This window comes from Lipomyces tetrasporus, assembly GCF_029532465.1.
Source record: "Lipomyces tetrasporus strain NRRL Y-64009 chromosome Unknown POJ06scaffold_1, whole genome shotgun sequence".
Classification (NCBI taxonomy): domain Eukaryota; kingdom Fungi; phylum Ascomycota; class Lipomycetes; order Lipomycetales; family Lipomycetaceae; genus Lipomyces; species Lipomyces tetrasporus.
This window is the reverse complement of record NW_026611596.1, coordinates 997,287-1,014,535: the sequence shown is the minus strand read 5'-3', so window position 1 is coordinate 1,014,535 and position 17,249 is coordinate 997,287. Positions and strand designations below refer to the sequence as shown.

General features: G+C 47.5%; 4 protein-coding genes across 4 annotated transcripts; 2 read left to right on the top strand and 2 right to left on the bottom strand.

The window, feature by feature from the left end:
* Positions 1-30: 30 nt before the first annotated feature.
* On the top strand, positions 31-1,211 carry POJ06DRAFT_6402 (S-adenosyl-L-methionine-dependent methyltransferase). Its single transcript, XM_056191311.1, has one exon. It carries the CDS (start codon positions 191-193, stop codon positions 1,079-1,081), a length of 891 nt encoding a protein of 296 aa, XP_056047198.1. The 5' UTR covers positions 31-190; the 3' UTR covers positions 1,082-1,211.
* A 1,200-nt stretch (positions 1,212-2,411) lies between these two features.
* On the bottom strand, positions 2,412-3,821 carry POJ06DRAFT_190495 (uncharacterized protein; the record flags this gene model as incomplete). The annotated part of the gene is made up of 1 exon (XM_056184803.1): positions 2,412-3,821. One exon carries the CDS (start codon positions 3,819-3,821, stop codon positions 2,412-2,414), a length of 1,410 nt encoding a protein of 469 aa, XP_056047197.1.
* Positions 3,822-5,372: 1,551 nt separating this feature from the next.
* POJ06DRAFT_6384 (P-loop containing nucleoside triphosphate hydrolase protein) lies at positions 5,373-9,834 on the top strand. The gene is made up of 2 exons (XM_056191308.1): positions 5,373-6,749; positions 6,796-9,834. The coding sequence occupies exons 1-2, from the start codon at positions 5,535-5,537 to the stop codon at positions 9,697-9,699; spliced, it is 4,119 nt and encodes a 1,372-aa protein (XP_056047196.1). The 5' UTR covers positions 5,373-5,534; the 3' UTR covers positions 9,700-9,834.
* Positions 9,835-10,386: 552 nt separating this feature from the next.
* POJ06DRAFT_6379 (P-loop containing nucleoside triphosphate hydrolase protein) lies at positions 10,387-14,939 on the bottom strand. Its single transcript, XM_056191307.1, has 3 exons — positions 14,083-14,939; positions 11,289-14,028; positions 10,387-11,233 (listed from the first exon to the last, which is right to left on the bottom strand). Exons 1-3 carry the CDS (start codon positions 14,842-14,844, stop codon positions 10,602-10,604), a joined length of 4,134 nt encoding a protein of 1,377 aa, XP_056047195.1. The 5' UTR covers positions 14,845-14,939; the 3' UTR covers positions 10,387-10,601.
* Between the last annotated feature and the right edge of the window lie 2,310 nt (positions 14,940-17,249).

Genomic DNA, 17,249 nt, shown 5'->3' with positions numbered 1-17,249 from the left:
AGAAATGGTAGATAGTGTGTTCATTAATATCGACGTAGTGTATGTATTCACGATCAAATTTACCTGTTTTTAGCTCAGAATAATGAAATGTCCGAAATAAGCTCAAAGCCATAGACGCTCTGACCGAGCAGGTTTACGGATTAGTTGGCTGAATATAGCCCGAGCATAATCAATACGCATCACGTTCAATATGAATGGCCATAAAGATGAAGGTAATGAAGCGTGCGTATCCTCGTTATCCGAATCTGATAGCGACAGTAATTCGTCATCGTCATCAGATTACGAATCAGGCATACCTCGATCGTCACTCTCGCCCCTCACGAAAGCTCGATTCCTTGCAGCCAGGAGTATTCTGGAGTACCCGCACATAAGTGATACATTGTCGGCGACGGATTCATTACTGCTTGACTTTGCATGTGGGACTGGGGCGCTATCGCAACGTCTAGCGTCTCATGTTGATAGAATTCTCGGAATCGATATTGACGCCTGCGCAGTGCAACATTTCAACACAAGGGCTCGGAATCAAGGCATTGACGAGAATGAAATGTGCGCGATACAGTGCGATGTTTTGAATGAAAACTCTTTAGTGCACGGCGAGACCTGGTTTGGAATGGTGGACGGGATTGCTTCAGCAATGGGCTTTCATCATCTTCAAGACATAGCTCTAGTTACGAAAGTTCTGGTCGACAGGTTTTTGAAGGTGGGTGGGTGGATAGCAGTCGTTGATCTAATGTATACACCGTATACCAGTGCTATCTTTGCGAATGCGAAAGCAGCAACTAACCATCGGGAGAATGATGGACATGTTCATGGTCATTCGCATCATCATGCTCACCATGTCGGCGGAATCAAAGCGGAAGACATTGCACGTGCATTCAAGTCCGCTGGTCTTGACTCTGTGGATGTATTTGAACATGTATTTGAGATTTCGATCACTGTGCCTCGTAGATTACTTCCAATACGCTATACTGGTCATGAGTCTGGAAGCAGTAGCACCGGTCCTGCGATCTTCGCTACACCTGACGGGGCCGAGGTAGAAGTCGTTTTGCCATATTTACTGGCGGTCGGGAAAAAGTTGTGATGTACTATTTATTGCATAACTAAGAGTCTATTACTCAGTACTAGGTGAATACCGGTGGGCAGGATCGTAATTTGGAACTTGATCTAATGGCATCATAGTATTCATGGTAGTACATAGCTGCTTGTCACGATGTCCATCCCTCGCAGTCTAATTGTCCAGCACCAGAGGTGCCCTTTGGATCACCTTCCGCACTGCTTTCCATGTAATTTAAGTCTCCTAAGACCAAGCAAGTCGAATAAATTAGTACCGTATTGCTATCCATGTCGGTCCTTGCGGGTTATCTGTCATCAACTTCACCGAGATCAACTATCGGCTTCAGACAAGTTGCAGCCCGCAGTCTTGCCCTCTCACACAATATCGCCAACTTCTCCGGCACTTTAGCCGCATGCGTGACGGCGTACGAGAGGTGCTTTCGTTCCAATATGTCGCAAAAGTGCATTATGAACTGTGCAGAAGTTATCCTTGTGCTACATGACGTTTGCTCGGAGTCAGCGCTCTTGTTCACCGGTAGTATCTTAAACTCTGAACTCCTGCCTCATCTGTTATTCTAGATCATAACTGTGACCTTCATTTACATCTCCATCGCGATCGCGACCTAGTTTGCGATTTCAAGACTCAGCAGTTACTAACTGATATTGATTCGAGCTCAATCGATTCCCGGAGTTATGTGCTACCGCGATTCGTTGCTCTGGTGCCAGTCATGGTCACTCAAAGTTAAAAATAGACGGACGTTTCATACTTATTAGTAAATGTATGTAAGATGAAATATTGCCTTGTCGACCAGAAACATGAAACATTAATGACGTGATCATTGTCAGTCTTATTGACGATGTCAGGTTGGAGTTATTCTCCCAACCCACCCCCACAAAAATGAACTCCTTGGGAATTGGCCGACGTTGAAGCAGCAATATCGAGCTAGCCAGAACTTCGATTTTCCAGAGTGCGGCACGTGTGTATTGATTTCAAACTATTTTACGTAGAGTCCTAAATTGTCGGCTAGTTGTCGTTACGCAGTGTTGTAGCCTGAATGGCATGACATGTATGTGAATAGTCACTCGCACACCTACGTGGAAGTCCTGCAGAACGGAATGTTGCTAATTTGACGTTAGTACCTTCGGGCGGTCCAAGAAGTGTGTAAATTGTGTCAGTATCAAGTTTCAATTATTCTGAAGGGATACTGCAATTTTGATTGACCAAGACCAATACTTGTTAGTTTAGAATCCCATCCAAGCGAAAAGAGTTGACAATAATGACATTCATCAATAATGTGAGAGTAGATATGCCTCAGCGCACTCCGCATCTTCAAACCATCATCTATGTCGTATATACACTAAAAATCCTCCTCGTAATACAATACTCTCGGTACGAAATCCACATCGACGCCATACAAATCAAAGAAAACCAGCGGGTTTTCAACGTACTCACAATCGTCCAATATCAGCTTCCTAATTGGCAGAGTGCCTTCATCCAACAGATTCATAACGCCATCCTCTGTAACAGTCGTGCCAGAGAGATCAAGATGAGTTAGACTAGTCAGTGGCAGAAGTTCACGCAAGCACGAATCATCGAAAGATTTATTGTAGCTGACATCCAAGTGCACAAGATTTGGACAGAACTTGACGATACGTTGAATCAAATTGTCACCAAAATAGCGTCCGTACTTGCCAGAGAAATTGACACTATCATTAGCACCGGCTATCAGCGTCCTGACCGACTTAGCATTACATCGGCGCAGAATATCAAGTAACACAGTGTTAGTCAGACGCCTGCAGAAGCCGCCAGTCATATCAATATATTCCAACTGGGAAAATTCATTGAGCTTCACCTTTGGATTCAGTCTCAATATTCCTACTGTGTATGGTGCTTTGCATTTTTTAATCCCATTCGGCAATGGTGGAAGCGGAATCCACATAAGTCCCGAAAAGTCGAGCTCTTCCAAGACTGGATTATCAGTGAATGAGACAGAACTGTAGTGCTGACCAAAATGCATATTGACAGCCAATCTCACACACCCGAATTTTCTCAGCTTTGGCATTCCGAGGAGTAACAACCGTAATTGCTCCTCTTCGATTGGTACTTGCCTTTCAAAAATATCTTGCAAGTTCTCGTGTTCGCCACCTAGTCTGAAAATTTCCAGATTCGGAAAGGCTGTGAATTTTGACGTCGGTCGTTGCTTGATATCAAGCCGCAAGAGGCTCTCGCGGTCGTTGACCTTTCCGGACAAGATTCGCTCGTCGAAATAAAGGTCCAGCGACAGCAGATTAGGAAGTCCCACAGTACCCGGAATATTGCTAATATGGTCAAGTAGATCTGGAGCATATGGTATCAGTAGCTGTAATGAGTGCAGCCCGTGGAGAATGTTCCACGTTGGCCCATTACTGAATACGGATGGACTTCGCGCCGCTCCGAGATATCCAAGTGACAATTTGCGGAGATTCGTCAACTGCAATGCCGCCTTCATGATCCACGATTGCGTCCCTGCGCAGTTACTGTGGTTCTTCGTGCTCCATGTTCGTATTTTTGTAACCTGTCCTCCTGTTCGACTAACAAATCGTGCAATATCAGGTTGCTGCCTACCATCATCGTCAACCTCCACGAAGCTGTAGAAATCGAGCTCACTCCAGTTCGGCGAGTAATTGACAACCGCAGTGAACCACGACTTAGAATCTGGCGGCAGCAAGAAGTCTTCCTCGTTCTTATCAAGATCACTGACTCTGACGCGCGTCCGCGACCGGAGCATTTCAACAGGATCAATGTCGTCGAGCTCCTCGACAGGTATAAAGGATAAATCAAACACAGGAATCATGGCTGTCCATCCCTATGTCCACACCTTTAGCTATTGGTGGACGTTCTGCAATACTGACGAGCCGGAAAGTAGGAAGAGAGCGAAAAATAGCGTAGGCCAAAACGCGACGTGTTAGCGATAGTCACTCATTATTCTCATCAAGCAAATGTATAAACCGTTGGAAAGACTAAGTCTAAGGAATACTTATTCTATCTGGAGTATAAATGGACCGATAGGTTGCCAGTCCGATCGTCAGACATAACCCTTAAAAAGTGTTGCCTCAAAATAGCCCTAATTATTGAGCTCGACGTTAACGTTAAGAAGCCCTTCGTCTGCGGAATATGAAAGTTACAAACACCGATGCCTATGGCAAAGCGCTCGCTGCTTTGATTGCACAATAATATCTGTAACTTGCCAGCTGCTGATTAATTTTTAAGGTTGGAGACACCTGTGATAAACGAGACTAGTGGCCTAGAGTCAATATAAGACTGTCTAAGCACTTGCCGACTTGATGCAGAGTTTCAACAATTGAGCTTAATCCAAAGCTGATCTCGAATAGCTTCGTATTTCCGGTTAGAGCAGAATCAATGCTAACTCTACGCGAGATGAACTCTGTTCGCGACCCGCACCAATCACTTTGAAGGGCGCATCATGCTCCGTACATGACAACACTCCAAGACCAGAGCAAAAATTGCGCAGGATCGCACCTGCATCCAAATTGCTCAAATCATTAGCGCCGCACGCGTCTTCATTCATAGGAACCAGAATTAGCGACTAGGTAGTAATAGGGTACGACTTGTTAAGTCAATATTGTGGGAGATATCGCTGTACCTTCGACAACTGTACTCAGCCCCGGATTCAGAGCCATGTTTAGCACTAAACCGTACCCATATCGTGCTGTAAGCCCGAACTGTGGTCGAAACGATTGGGCGGGACCGAAGTGGACAAGCTTAACTTGCTTGAAGATTTGTAATTCGTCGCATGAAGAGCGCAATTCTGAGAGGTAGACTGAGACAGTTTATGTTACTGTAGTGCATCATACACCTAGAGGACTGGATAGGCTTACCCAGATGATTATTCGACATATACAGCACGCTGATGTGGAGAAGCGTTTACCTGATTGAGCTCCCGATACATATGGCCCGTGCAGCTATGAGGAATTTGTGCCTTGGTTAGGACTAGCGCAGTAGCAGAGAACGGGCTGCACTGTCAAGACTCAAGTGTCGTTTCGACCCCCAATATCTCCAGATTTGTGCCATCTATACGTGGCCGCAGTCGACGAGAAGCGAGGGAGCGAATACGACTGGTTGTATTCGGACCTTAATCGCACAGCTTTACTTTGGCGTGCGTTGGGCGAGCCCAGGGGTTGAAATTTCGAGACTCGGTTTGTGCCAGTTCACGCGTGCGGCGCAATTCCGCGCGCGATAAGGTCGGAAGAAGTAACATCGAACCGACTGGTAATTTAATTGTCACCCTCTGGATAACATTGCCGGGGCATATTATGCTGTCGGCTCCATTTCGACATCTCATTATCTGCCAGCGCATGCTCAGGTCCAAGGACTCTTTCCGACTGGCATTTTTCGCTACGTAGCTGCCAGACTGCTCCATACTGTGAGGGCCCCTCGTAATGCGAGTTATGAGTCTCTAACGGCTGTCAGGACGCATGAAATGCCCAGCTCGCCCATGAACGACGAAAAGACTCCTTTGCAGAGCGACATTGTCTCCGATGGAGCCGTGGGCGCAATTTCGTCCAACTCAAGCAGCAGGAGGTCCTTCTTCTCTTTCCGCCGTCGCACACAGTCTTACAGCGGATCCGCGAAGTCCTACGCTGCCGTCGACCGACCTGCGTATAGCGATGAGTTCACTAGCTTGCCCGAGAATGAAGCAAAGGTTCTTCGCGACCAGGTCGCGGTTCCAGCTGCTGCAACATCCTATTTCACACTCTATCGATATGCGAATAAGAGAGATCGTTTTATATTGCTCATCGGTGTTGTCAGCGCCCTATTAGAGGGTGTTTTAAAGCCACTCATGTCTCTATTGTTCGGCAGCGTTAGTGAGGCGTTCACGAATTACGATCCACGAGGCGCTACGTACAGCTCCACACCGTCATACGCGAAGGATACCCTGTATAATATCACATATTCAGGCAATTACAACGGCACTGATGAACACACGCTGTATGACGGCTTGTCGCAGCAGGATTACTATGACACGATCAGTAGGCTTTCGTTGTACTTGGTTTTTCTCGGTATTGCGGATATTGTACTCTCTCACATCAAGACATTCATCTTCATTGATCGGGGTGAAGTCTTGTCGGCTCGGATCCGCGAGCATTATCTCGCAGCGACATTGAAGCAAAACATTGGATATTTCGATAAGGTAGGATCAGGAGAGATTACGTCTCGTATCACAAGCGACACAGTTCTCGTCCAAGAAGCTATTTCCGAGAAAATTTCGTTCATTATCGCAAACTCCTCCACTTTTTTTGTCGCCCTGGTCATCGCGTTCACACAGTCTTATATACTCACATTCATTATGTTGTCAATTCTGGTCTCGATTATCGTCTCTACCGGTATCGCGTCTGCCTATATGGTCAAGTGTCTCAAAAAGTCGCAGGACGGTTACGCTGTCGGTGGTACACTGGCGGAAGAGGTTATTGGCAGCGTTCGTAATGTCCAGGCGTTTGGCATTCAAGAGATTATGGTTCACGCGTACGACAACTTTTTGAAAGTCAGCGAATACTGGGGTATCTGGGCTGGCATTGCCACAGGTCTAATGAATGGCTCGATGTACTTGTGTTCGTTTTCTACAGATGCGCTGGCATATTGGCAGGGGGTGAGATTGTACTCTGAGTACCAGGCCACCCTGGGAAATATCATCACGGTATGTTGTTCGTGACATTCCTGAAGATCTTGGCTGACTTCAGTAGATTATCTTTGCCGTCTTCCAAGGCGCATATGCGTTTGCTCAGATCTCGCCCTACCTCTCTAGCATTACAACCGGTATGGCCGCCGCGTCTAAGATCTTCGCAACCATTGATCGCGTATCTGCCATCGACTCGAGCAACGAGACGGGCATCAAACTCAACGAAGTCGAAGGCAACATTGAGTTTGCGAAAGTCAAGTTCATCTATCCCTCCCGTCCCAATGTGACCGTGCTGAACGATTTTAGCCTCAGCATTCCGGCGGGCAAGACAGTTGCGCTCGTCGGGTCGTCCGGATCAGGAAAGTCCACAATTGTCAGTCTGATCGAACGGTTCTACAATCCAGTATGCGGCGATGTGCTACTGGACGGACATAACATCAGGGACTTGAACATTCGATGGCTCCGGCAGAAGATCGCTGTTGTCCAACAGGAACCGACTTTATTTGCTTGCTCGATTTACGAGAATATCGCACACGGTCTTGTCGGTTCTGAATACGAATGCAGTTCGCCGATCGAGAAGCGTGCATTGATTATTGAAGCATGCAAGCAGGCAAATGCGTGGACGTTCATCGAGAAGTTACCGGAAGGTCTTGACACCAGCGTCGGTGAACGCGGATTCTTGATGTCTGGCGGACAGAAGCAGCGTATTGCAATTGCAAGAGCTATCGTTTCAAACCCCAAAATTTTGCTACTCGATGAGGCTACCTCGGCTCTTGATACCAAGTCCGAGGGCATTGTCCAGGAAGCTCTTGACCGCGCGTCTAAGAACCGTACCACCATCGTTATTGCGCATAGACTCTCAACTGTCAAGGATGCAGATTGTATTGTTGTCATGAGACGTGGCCATATTCTCGAAATGGGCACTCATAATGACTTGCTGGCCAAGAATGGTGAATATTGCGAACTCGTCAAGGCGCAGCAGATCGAGACTTTGAAAGAGAACGAGAAGAAGCAGCTCGAGACGGCCAACAAAAGTCGGCCTGACGATAGTGACACCGAGGAAGGGTTTAACGAGAAAATGATTGAGTTGTCCGATTATCAGCACGAGCGTGCATTGGATCTTGCCCGTACAATGACCAGAAAGTCCATGGGGACTCTCTCACGTGCGTCGGACATTGAGGTGCAGGATGATAACGTGCCGTCGTTTTCCGAGGCTCTCAAGTTTATTTACGACTTGTCTCGTCCGGAAATGTCCTACAATGTCATTGGCTTGATCGCTTGTTTTTTCAACGGTATGGGTTATCCGGCACTCGGTCTCCTCTGGGGTACAAACTTACAGGCGTTTGGTGATATAATGGATAGGTATGAGCTGCGCGTCTACATTTCTCGCATGGCTGGTTTCCTGTTCCTTCTCGCATGTAGCCTTGGTATTTCAAATACTGTCACTGGTGCAGCATTCGGGCACTCCTCGTCGCTTCTTGTTCGTCGCATTCGAAGATTGTCATTCAGCCAGATGCTTCGTCAGGAGGTTGCATTCTTTGATCGTGACGAGAATACCGTTGGATCGCTCACCGGTACTCTCTCGCGTGACGCTCAGGCGGTTGAGGGTCTCGGCGGCATTACTCTTGGCAAGTTTATCGACGCTTTTGTCACTGTTATTGGCAGCAGTATTGTTTCAATTGCACTTGCGTGGAAACTCGGGCTCGTTGTCACATGCGGTGTTCCTGTCTTGATGGGAAGTGGGTTCTACCGATTTTACCTGCTCACTGAGTTTGAATCCCGAGTGAAGAAGGAAAACGAGCGTACTTCGACTTACGCGTGCGAAGCAACTTCAGCTATTCGCACCGTTGTGGCCCTCACGCGTGAGTCCGACGTATGGGAGACATATCACAGTAACTTGAACGAAATCATTCGACGCAACAGGCCAGCTAGTATGCGTTCAGCCTTTTTCTACGGCTTGACCCAGGCTCAAGTCTTCTTCATCATGGCGCTCGCTACCTGGTACGGCGGCCAGCTTCTCGGAACTGGGGAGTACAACTTATTCCAATTTTACCTCGTCTTCCTCTCCATAATCTTCGGTGCCGAAACTGCCGGCGTTGTGTTCTCATTCGCGCCGGATGTAGGCAAGGCTGTACAAGCTGCCAAGAACATCAAGATGCTCCTGGAACGCGTTCCCGACATTGATCCTTGGTCTGAGGAAGGCAAGGTCCCGCAGAATGTCAGGGGAGATATCGAGTTCCGCGATGTCCATTTCAGGTACCCGACACGTCCCGAGGTACCAGTTCTTCGTGGCTTGAACTTGAAGATTCAAAACGGACAGTATGTTGCGCTCGTCGGCGCCTCTGGATGCGGAAAATCGACGACAATTAGCCTGATTGAGGAGTTTTATCGACCAAATGCGGGTGCAGTCTTGCTCGATGGACAAGATATCTCGGAACTCAACATAAACGCGTACCGCGAACAGATCGCGCTCGTGTCGCAGGAGCCGACATTATATGCCGGGTCGATCAAGTACAACGTCCAGTTAGGAAGTCCTACAGCCGTCACGGACGACCAAGTCATCGATGTGTGCAAACAGGCTAACATCCACGACTTTGTCATGTCACTTCCGGATGGCTACGATACTCTCTGTGGATCGAAAGGAGCCTTGTTGTCCGGTGGTCAGAAACAGCGTATCGCGATCGCTCGTGCACTCATTAGAAAGCCAAAAATCTTACTCCTTGACGAAGCGACGTCGGCCCTAGATTCTGAATCCGAAAAGGTCGTCCAGACTGCCCTCGACGCCGCCGCACAAGGTCGGACAACAATTGCTGTCGCACACAGATTATCAACCATTCAGAACGCAGATGTTATTTACGTATTCGAAGCGGGTCGTGTTTGCGAGGCAGGCAAGCATCAAGACCTATTGGCTAAGAATGGAAGATATTACGAGTTGGTTCATTTGCAAGCCTTGGAGGAGAGCAGTTAGAATGTTTCCAATTGTTTATATTTTGTGGGTATTGTATTTAAATGGCATCTTAACCAAATGACCATCTATGGATGTGGAGGATGTATTTTCACACAATAGGGTATATAACAAGATAGAGGTTCTCCTTTAGTAAGTTGGTGGTAATTTAGATCTTCATGGTAGATCACGTTATTTTTTGTATTTTTTGGTCGATACTGCTCAATCTGCTAGACCGGCCTTATGTTATATTGAATGTTTGGGATTTAAAATGTATAGTAGAATATATATGAATTAGTAGTGAGATGTGTCTTTGCTTATTTTGTGGCTCAGGTGTTGAAGGAGAAACGACAAGCCAATAAATAATGGAGAATCATGGGCAAGCAAGATTTCACGAGAACTGTCAACTTGACCAATTTGACTTGGACAGACAGCGGAGTGTGATTCAAATACCATGAAGAAGGAAAGGCTAGAGAAGTAAAGTGAAGATGACCCATGGGTATCGTCGAGGCAAGTGAAGTTGAAACATATAAGAACAGATTTTTGTCGTGATTACGTAAACGTCCTTCTTATCTCCCTTCCAGAAGCACAATTGACACCAATAATACCTGTATCTAATGTAATCTATGATATATCAAAAAAGAAATAGCCAATTGAATCCCAATTAAGAAAAAGAAGTTCGTGTATCTACATAAAGAAATATCTATCATAGAAGACAACACAAAATGCAATCAAGAAAGATTGTCAAGACCGCAGGAAAGAAAGCATTGTACATAATAAAAATTTAAGGATAGTCAAATAGGCCGCGTTGCAAATATACCCCCCGTATTCAAATATCCCCCCCGTATTTTCAAATCTCTATAACCTATGAACCTCATACACCTATGTACCAAGATATTGATAAGAAAATTTAAAGTGTAGCCGACCTACGAGGTCGCTTCCAAAGCTTGCATTTGGACCAGCTCATAATATTTCGACTTGTTCGCCAATAACTCCTGGTGTGTGCCTGACTCGAGAACTTTTCCGTTCTCAAACACAAAAATGACGTCCGCCTTCTGAATTGTTGACAGTCGGTGAGCGACAGCGATGGTGGTTCGGCCCTTAGCGGCAGCATCGAGAGCGGCCTGAACGACCTTCTCAGACTCAGAGTCGAGCGCCGACGTGGCCTCATCGAGAAGCAAGATCTTCGGCTCTCTGATAAGCGCACGAGCTATCGCAATACGCTGCTTCTGACCACCAGACAACAAAGCGCCCTTGGATCCGCATAGGGTATCGTAGCCATCCGGAAGCGACACAATAAAGTCGTGGATATTGGCCTGCTTGCAAACAATATAGATCTGCTCGTCGGTGACAGGCTCTGAGCTGCCAAGCTGAATGTTCTCTTTGATTGTCCCGGCGTACAGAGTAGGCTCCTGTGATACAAGAGCGATCTGCTTGCGATACTCATTAATGTTAAATAGTGAGATGTCCTTGCCGTCGAGCATGATCTTGCCCGCCAGAGGGCTGTAGAACGACTCTAAAAGACCAATAGTGGTCGACTTGCCGCAACCAGAGGAGCCTAAAGTGTATCAGTGAGTCGGAACGGCGTTAACATATATCCAGATGATGCATACCGACAAGTGCGACGTACTGGCCAGGCTTGATGCTCAAGTTCAAACCCCGGAGAACAGGGACCTGCGGGCGGGTAGGATACCTGAAATGGACGTTCTTGAACTCAACCTCGCCTCTTACACTCTGTGGAATATCACCATCATCACTCCAGGTGTCAATCTGAGGTTTGAGATCTAACAACTGCTTGATGTTCTGACTTGCTTGAAACGCCTTACCCATATCCGAAGCGAATGAGAACATGATACCAGCGGATTGGGAACCGAAAACGACAGCCATGAAAGTGACATAGAACTGGAACAAGTCGTATTCGCGAACCTTGAGGAAGCGAGCACCGTACCAGAAGGTAAGTGCCATGATGAGATATACCATCCCCTGAGCGATGCCGTACAAGAGAGCTGAGTAGTGTACAGTAACACGGCCCTTCTCAATTTCACGCTGGAGATCCGCATGGTAATGCTGCATGACGTCCTCCTCGCGGGTGAGCGCGGCAACGGTTCGAATAGCCGCTGTTGCCTCGCACGCGTATGAGGCTGTGCCTTCGCTGGACTGCTGAGCCTTACGCTGGAACTGAGCAAGAATATAAAACCTGTAGAAGCCAGCCGACAACAAGAGTGGCACGCAGGCCGTAGTAACAAGGCCAAGATTCCAAGCAATGATGAGAGCGAGTGTTACAGACGAGACGACAATCATCGTCGACGACAGGAGCTGTCCAAGAGTGGTTCCTGACAGACCATCGACAGCCTGAGCGTCGCGAGACAGCGTACTGGTAAGGGAGCCCGTGGTGTTCTCGTCGCGGTCGAAAAAGCTAATGTCCTGCCGAAGCATCTGGCGGAAAGTCATAAGACGAATACGGCGCACCAGCTTCTGCCCCGCAAAAGCAAACAAGCTAAGCGAGATGACAGACGACAAGAATGCGACCACGGAAAGCATGAAAAATAACCCCGCGAAGTAATCAATCTCACGGAGCATAAACTCGGTGTCCTGTGGGTACGACCGGAGAGCCTCGATGCATCGTGCGTAAAAGAGACCAAGTGCCGGATAACTGAGTCCAAGAATTCCAGAAAAGAACGCACCCACGATATTGAAATGGTTCTCCGGACCAGACAATTTGATAAGGAAACCAATTGTCTCAAAAAAGCCGTACTTAGACGATGCACTCTCCTCAAGACCGGAATCAGCAGACAGCGCAACAGTTGAGTCAGACTTCCCAGTCTTGGTCTTCGAGAGACCGAGAAGCGCATCTGTGTCCTTGCCATACAATGTGTCGTCCGACTTTTCGAGAGAAGCCTTCTCGTCAAGAATTGAAGACGCTCCATCACTATCGCTGGATGAACCAGCAGAGTAAGAGTTTTTCTGCAAGGCCCCAATCATCTCCTCTTTCTGCTTGTGAATGTGCTGAGCCTCAACAAGTCCGTAGTATTCACCCTGCTTCGCAAGTAACTCATTGTGCGTACCCACCTCCAGAATAGCACCCTTCCGCATGACAACAATGCAATCAGCGTCCTTGATAGTGGACAGTCTGTGCGCAATAACAATAGTGGTACGGTTCTTAGAAGCGCGATCAAGAGCTTCTTGGACGACGCCCTCAGACTTGGTGTCAAGTGCTGAAGTGGCCTCATCGAGCAACAAAATCTTCGGATTTCCGACAATAGCGCGAGCTATTGCGATTCTCTGCTTCTGACCGCCAGACATCAAAAAACCACGCTCGCCAACGTTCGTATCAAGTCCTTCCGGAAGAGTATCAATGAAAGTCATGGCATTAGCTTGCTTGCACGCCTCAATAACCATGCCAAGTTTCTCCGCTGGTGAGACATTCTCATATGGAGTTCCGATAAGGCCATGAGCAACGTTCTCAAAAATTGAACAGCTAAATAAGGTAGGTTCCTGTGAGACGAGAGCAACCTTAGATCGAAGCCATTTGATGTTAATACCATTAAGGTCGACGCCATCGAGAAAAATTTGACCAGCGAGAGGCAAGTAGAATCGCTCAAGCAGACCAACGATGGTGGACTTTCCGGATCCAGAGGCACCGACAAGTGCAACCGTTTTTCCAGCGGGAATCTTAAGGCTAAAGTGGTCGAGAACTGTGACGTTGGGTCGGGATGGGTAGATAAACTTGACGTCCCGTAGCTCAATATCACCGCGGACAGTCTCTGGTCGCATGCCAGTCTCTAGAGACGAGTCTATCACGGAAACGCGATCAATTGTCTGGAAAATTTTGGAAGCGGCAGCCATACCGTTGGTAATGCTGCGCACATGAGGAGAAATGTTGCTTATTGCGTATGTTCCCTGAACCATAGCCATGAGAATAGTGATCACCGACGAGATCGTCAGCTCATCACGAGCAAGGAACCTGGATCCTTGCCAGAACGCAAGCGAGTCGTTGGCAAATACACCAAGCCACATGGTACCAGACATGGCACCGGCGGCGATACCAGCTCGCAACGCCCACTTCTGCGAGATGGTAAGAAACTTGTCGTACTTCAAAGCGAGGCGGTCCTGGATGCCAAATGCCTGCACGTTTCGCACGCTGGACAAGACCTCTTCCGCAAGAGTACCACCAGTGGAGACACCGCCGAGTGCAAGTTTATAATACTTGGTCATCTTTCCGGACGAAATGAAGAATGTGGTGAGAATGAAGACTGCGACGGACATCATGATGAACGTAAGCTTATATGACAAAGCGAAACCAAGAGCAAAGGCTGCAAAAAATGTCGTGACATTCGATACAATGAAGCCAACCTACAGAAGCTGTTAGATCGGTCTCTTACTCTAGGACATTTCATGAGAACCAGCCTTTTCGGATATCGCATCCTGAATCAACAATGTGTCTGAAGAGATACGAGTAGTGATCTCTCCAGAACCAAGCTTATCAAAGTATCCAATATTCTGCTTGAGGGTCGCTCTCAGATAATTCTCTCGAATTCTAGACGACAAAACCTCTCCACGACCAATAAAAATGGACATCTGAATGTACGACAAAATCATATCTGCGATACCTATCGCAAGGAAGAAGAGTGCAAAGGTGTTAACACGTCGCTGGAACTCATCCGGAGAGATGTACATTTGCATAAACTCAGAGTTGTTCTCATAATATCCCTCCGTTCGGTTGAGTCCATAGTCTGTCTCAGTGCCATTGTAGATGGTGTCGTTGAACATAGGATATGTACCATTGAAGTACATATCGGTGTAAGTGCCATTGTAATACATTCCATAGTTGAACGGATCAAACCGGTAGTAATCAGTGAAAGTCTGGGTAATATAACCAAACACAAGCGTCATAAGTGGCTTAGCGGTACCTTCCAAAATACCAGCAATGATGGCGATTAAATACAGGAATTTGTCTGAAGCTGTCGCAAATCTGAACATTTGGAAAAATCCGCTGGTAACATCGGGCACAAGTACTTGCTCTCGCAGAATCCTTGCCTCGCTTGGTGGTAATGACGAGAATTCATCAGCATACTTCGGAACATCTATCGCTGTCGAAGACTTTTCGGAACCCAATAAAGGGGTTGTCTGCGTGTTGACAACACCCACATCTTTCTCTTCGTTGCCCATTATTGGCCGTCACTATGAAGACTGGCGAAGAATGACAATAGGAATGGGGAAGGAAGGGAGCGAGTCGAAAAAAAGAAAGACAAGGAATGCCCGCCGGGGCATACTGTTTAGTCACAGGCGCTTGGCCGCAGTTGGCCGCAGTTGGGTGAGTCGGAGAAGTGCATGAGTCGCCATGCAAGGTAATAGATAGCTCATCTGTAAACCTTGATAACGCAATAGGAGTACCTGCCCATCACCATCTTCCGCTCCAGATCAACGCAGGTCCAAAAGCCCACCGGTCCCCAAAAGACAGTTAGCCTTGATCCATTCGGTCCAACATAACTCACTGCTCTGGAAGTCGCGAGATTTTTCACTGTGGGCATACGGTTAATAAGCTCGCAATACAGTCGATTTTGTTATCGTTATCAGTGTAGAGAAACGCGTTACCCCAACCGGAAACCCTTAACCATGAACGTAACCAGTAGGAACTTTATCCAAATAGGAGACCGAGTAAACTTGACAATGAACGCTATCCTTTGAAGAAATCCTCACAATCGAAGATTGCATTCGGTAAAGTTATTTACAGAAGATCGCTAAACTTATTCCCTTTCTGATATCGATAGATCACTTCATTGATCATCTCCGACAGTATATACAATGTCACACGGACCTAACACCATTGCCAGCAGTACAAGGGGCTGAAGGTGCAAACCGAACCAATGCCGCCGTTGAGGATGTACATACATGCCGCAACTTCAAGAAAATACGACAATGCGCGACTGATCGAAATGCCGATGTCAAGGCACTCATGAGAGACCGACAGAAAGACCCATCTCCATCAATGAAGGGACAAGAATAGCTTTATTTGTAATAATACCAGATCATGGTGAAGATATCCCATAAACGGTGCAGCTGTGAGGGCTATGGCTATACTGTATTAGGCAATTACCACGTAACTAGTGTAAACAAGGAATGAAAGTATCCAAGGGAACGTTTTACACAAATAGAAGCGCATAGCTATATAGCTCTAAGCAATATACTGCTATTATTAGTCAATAAAATACTCTTCCCGGGACTGGTGGGCATGCTGGAGTTGCGGATACCTGATTAGATCCGTAGTCCCTGAGAATCGGAGCTAGAGAAGATGTTGCAGTTTCAAGGTGTTGTCGCCAATCGTTTACATCCCCGCCAAACATCTGACGGAGTACCTGTCACTATCAATATAATGGCCACGACAAGTACACTAACATTCAGTGATAGCATCTGGGTTGCGGCGCCCAGCACTTGTACCATTTGTTCAGATCTCCCGAGCCAATGTGTGCACTGGGTATTCATGACTTTCTCACTTCGTTACAGACCCGATATTGTCGCACATCTGATAGCAGTTGACTGCAGCGGATACTTCCGGCTTCATTGAGAAACCGTAGCCAGTAGATGGCAAGCGCTTAAACTCAGAGCGAAAAGAGAGAGGCTTCTGGCGTGCTCGTAAGCCTTAGGAGCCATTGTCGATGGTTATGGTTCTCTGCGGTGACAGATACATAGTTGTAAAACTGAACCGGCAAAGCATGCTTCATGTAGTGCATCAGCAGATCTCTCTGCTGTTCCGGTGGTTTCATCGAGGCGCTGTGTTGAGCTTGATTTAATGTTATCGAAGTCTCTTCGTTAGGTGCACTATTCCAACGAAAAGGCACACCCTGAAGGTCACCCCTGATAGTCTCCGACATGACTGTAGGGAAGACCCCTGCTGGTCCATTGGGTAGATCCGGGAAGGTCAGAAAAGTAGAATCACGAAGCCGAAGTGTCCGCGTCGAAGGCAGGACTGGTGCGGTAGACCGGATAGAGCCGAGCGGTCAGGTCGGACAGTTGCCTGACGCACAGCTCTGTGTCATCGACGCGGGGAGGAGACAACTTGGGCAGGCTATCGACTCCGTGTGGAGGCTCTATGGTGGACGGTGCGGAGACGCTAGCCGGCGGTGTGCTGAGTTGAGCGTATGGCGGCATCGTATCGCCCGCAGAGCCAGGCTCATCGGCGGGTTCGGTACTATCTTATAGCTGAGCGATCGGTTACGGTCGGCCGCACAGTAAGATTTGGAGAAGGATTCGGAGACGATGAACAAGCCCTGCTGGAGCTCCGGCTTGCGTAGGGGCTCAGGGGCTCTGACAGTTACTGGATTCGCGCGAGACGGGTCCCTAATCGGGCAGTCGCTATGTTGCTCGGTTTATCTCCGCCAAACGGGCCGAGAGGCCGCAGTCAATGGGTCCGCGGAATAGCTTAGGAATCTAAGAAATATACTCGGAGATAAATTAGACCCGGCTAAACCCGAAAGAGGGTGCGACTACTGGGGCAATGAAAGTGGGCTGAGAGTTTCGCTACGATGGTGATATTGGATAGATGGGATATACTTGACGTCAACACATTGCTATCC

Excerpts from the sequence above, each read along its gene's own strand:
- POJ06DRAFT_6402 (XM_056191311.1), top strand. The coding sequence starts at position 191 with ATGAATGGCCATAAAGATGAAGGTAATGAAGCGTGCGTATCCTCGTTA.
- POJ06DRAFT_6384 (XM_056191308.1), top strand. The coding sequence starts at position 5,535 with ATGCCCAGCTCGCCCATGAACGACGAAAAGACTCCTTTGCAGAGCGAC. Across the intron at positions 6,750-6,795 it reads CCCTGGGAAATATCATCACG|ATTATCTTTGCCGTCTTCCA; the intron begins GTATGTTGTTCG and ends TGACTTCAGTAG.
- POJ06DRAFT_6379 (XM_056191307.1), bottom strand. The coding sequence starts at position 14,844 with ATGGGCAACGAAGAGAAAGATGTGGGTGTTGTCAACACGCAGACAACC. Across the intron at positions 14,029-14,082 it reads AGGATGCGATATCCGAAAAG|GTTGGCTTCATTGTATCGAA; the intron begins GCTGGTTCTCAT and ends CAGCTTCTGTAG. Across the intron at positions 11,234-11,288 it reads CCAGTACGTCGCACTTGTCG|GCTCCTCTGGTTGCGGCAAG; the intron begins GTATGCATCATC and ends GATACACTTTAG.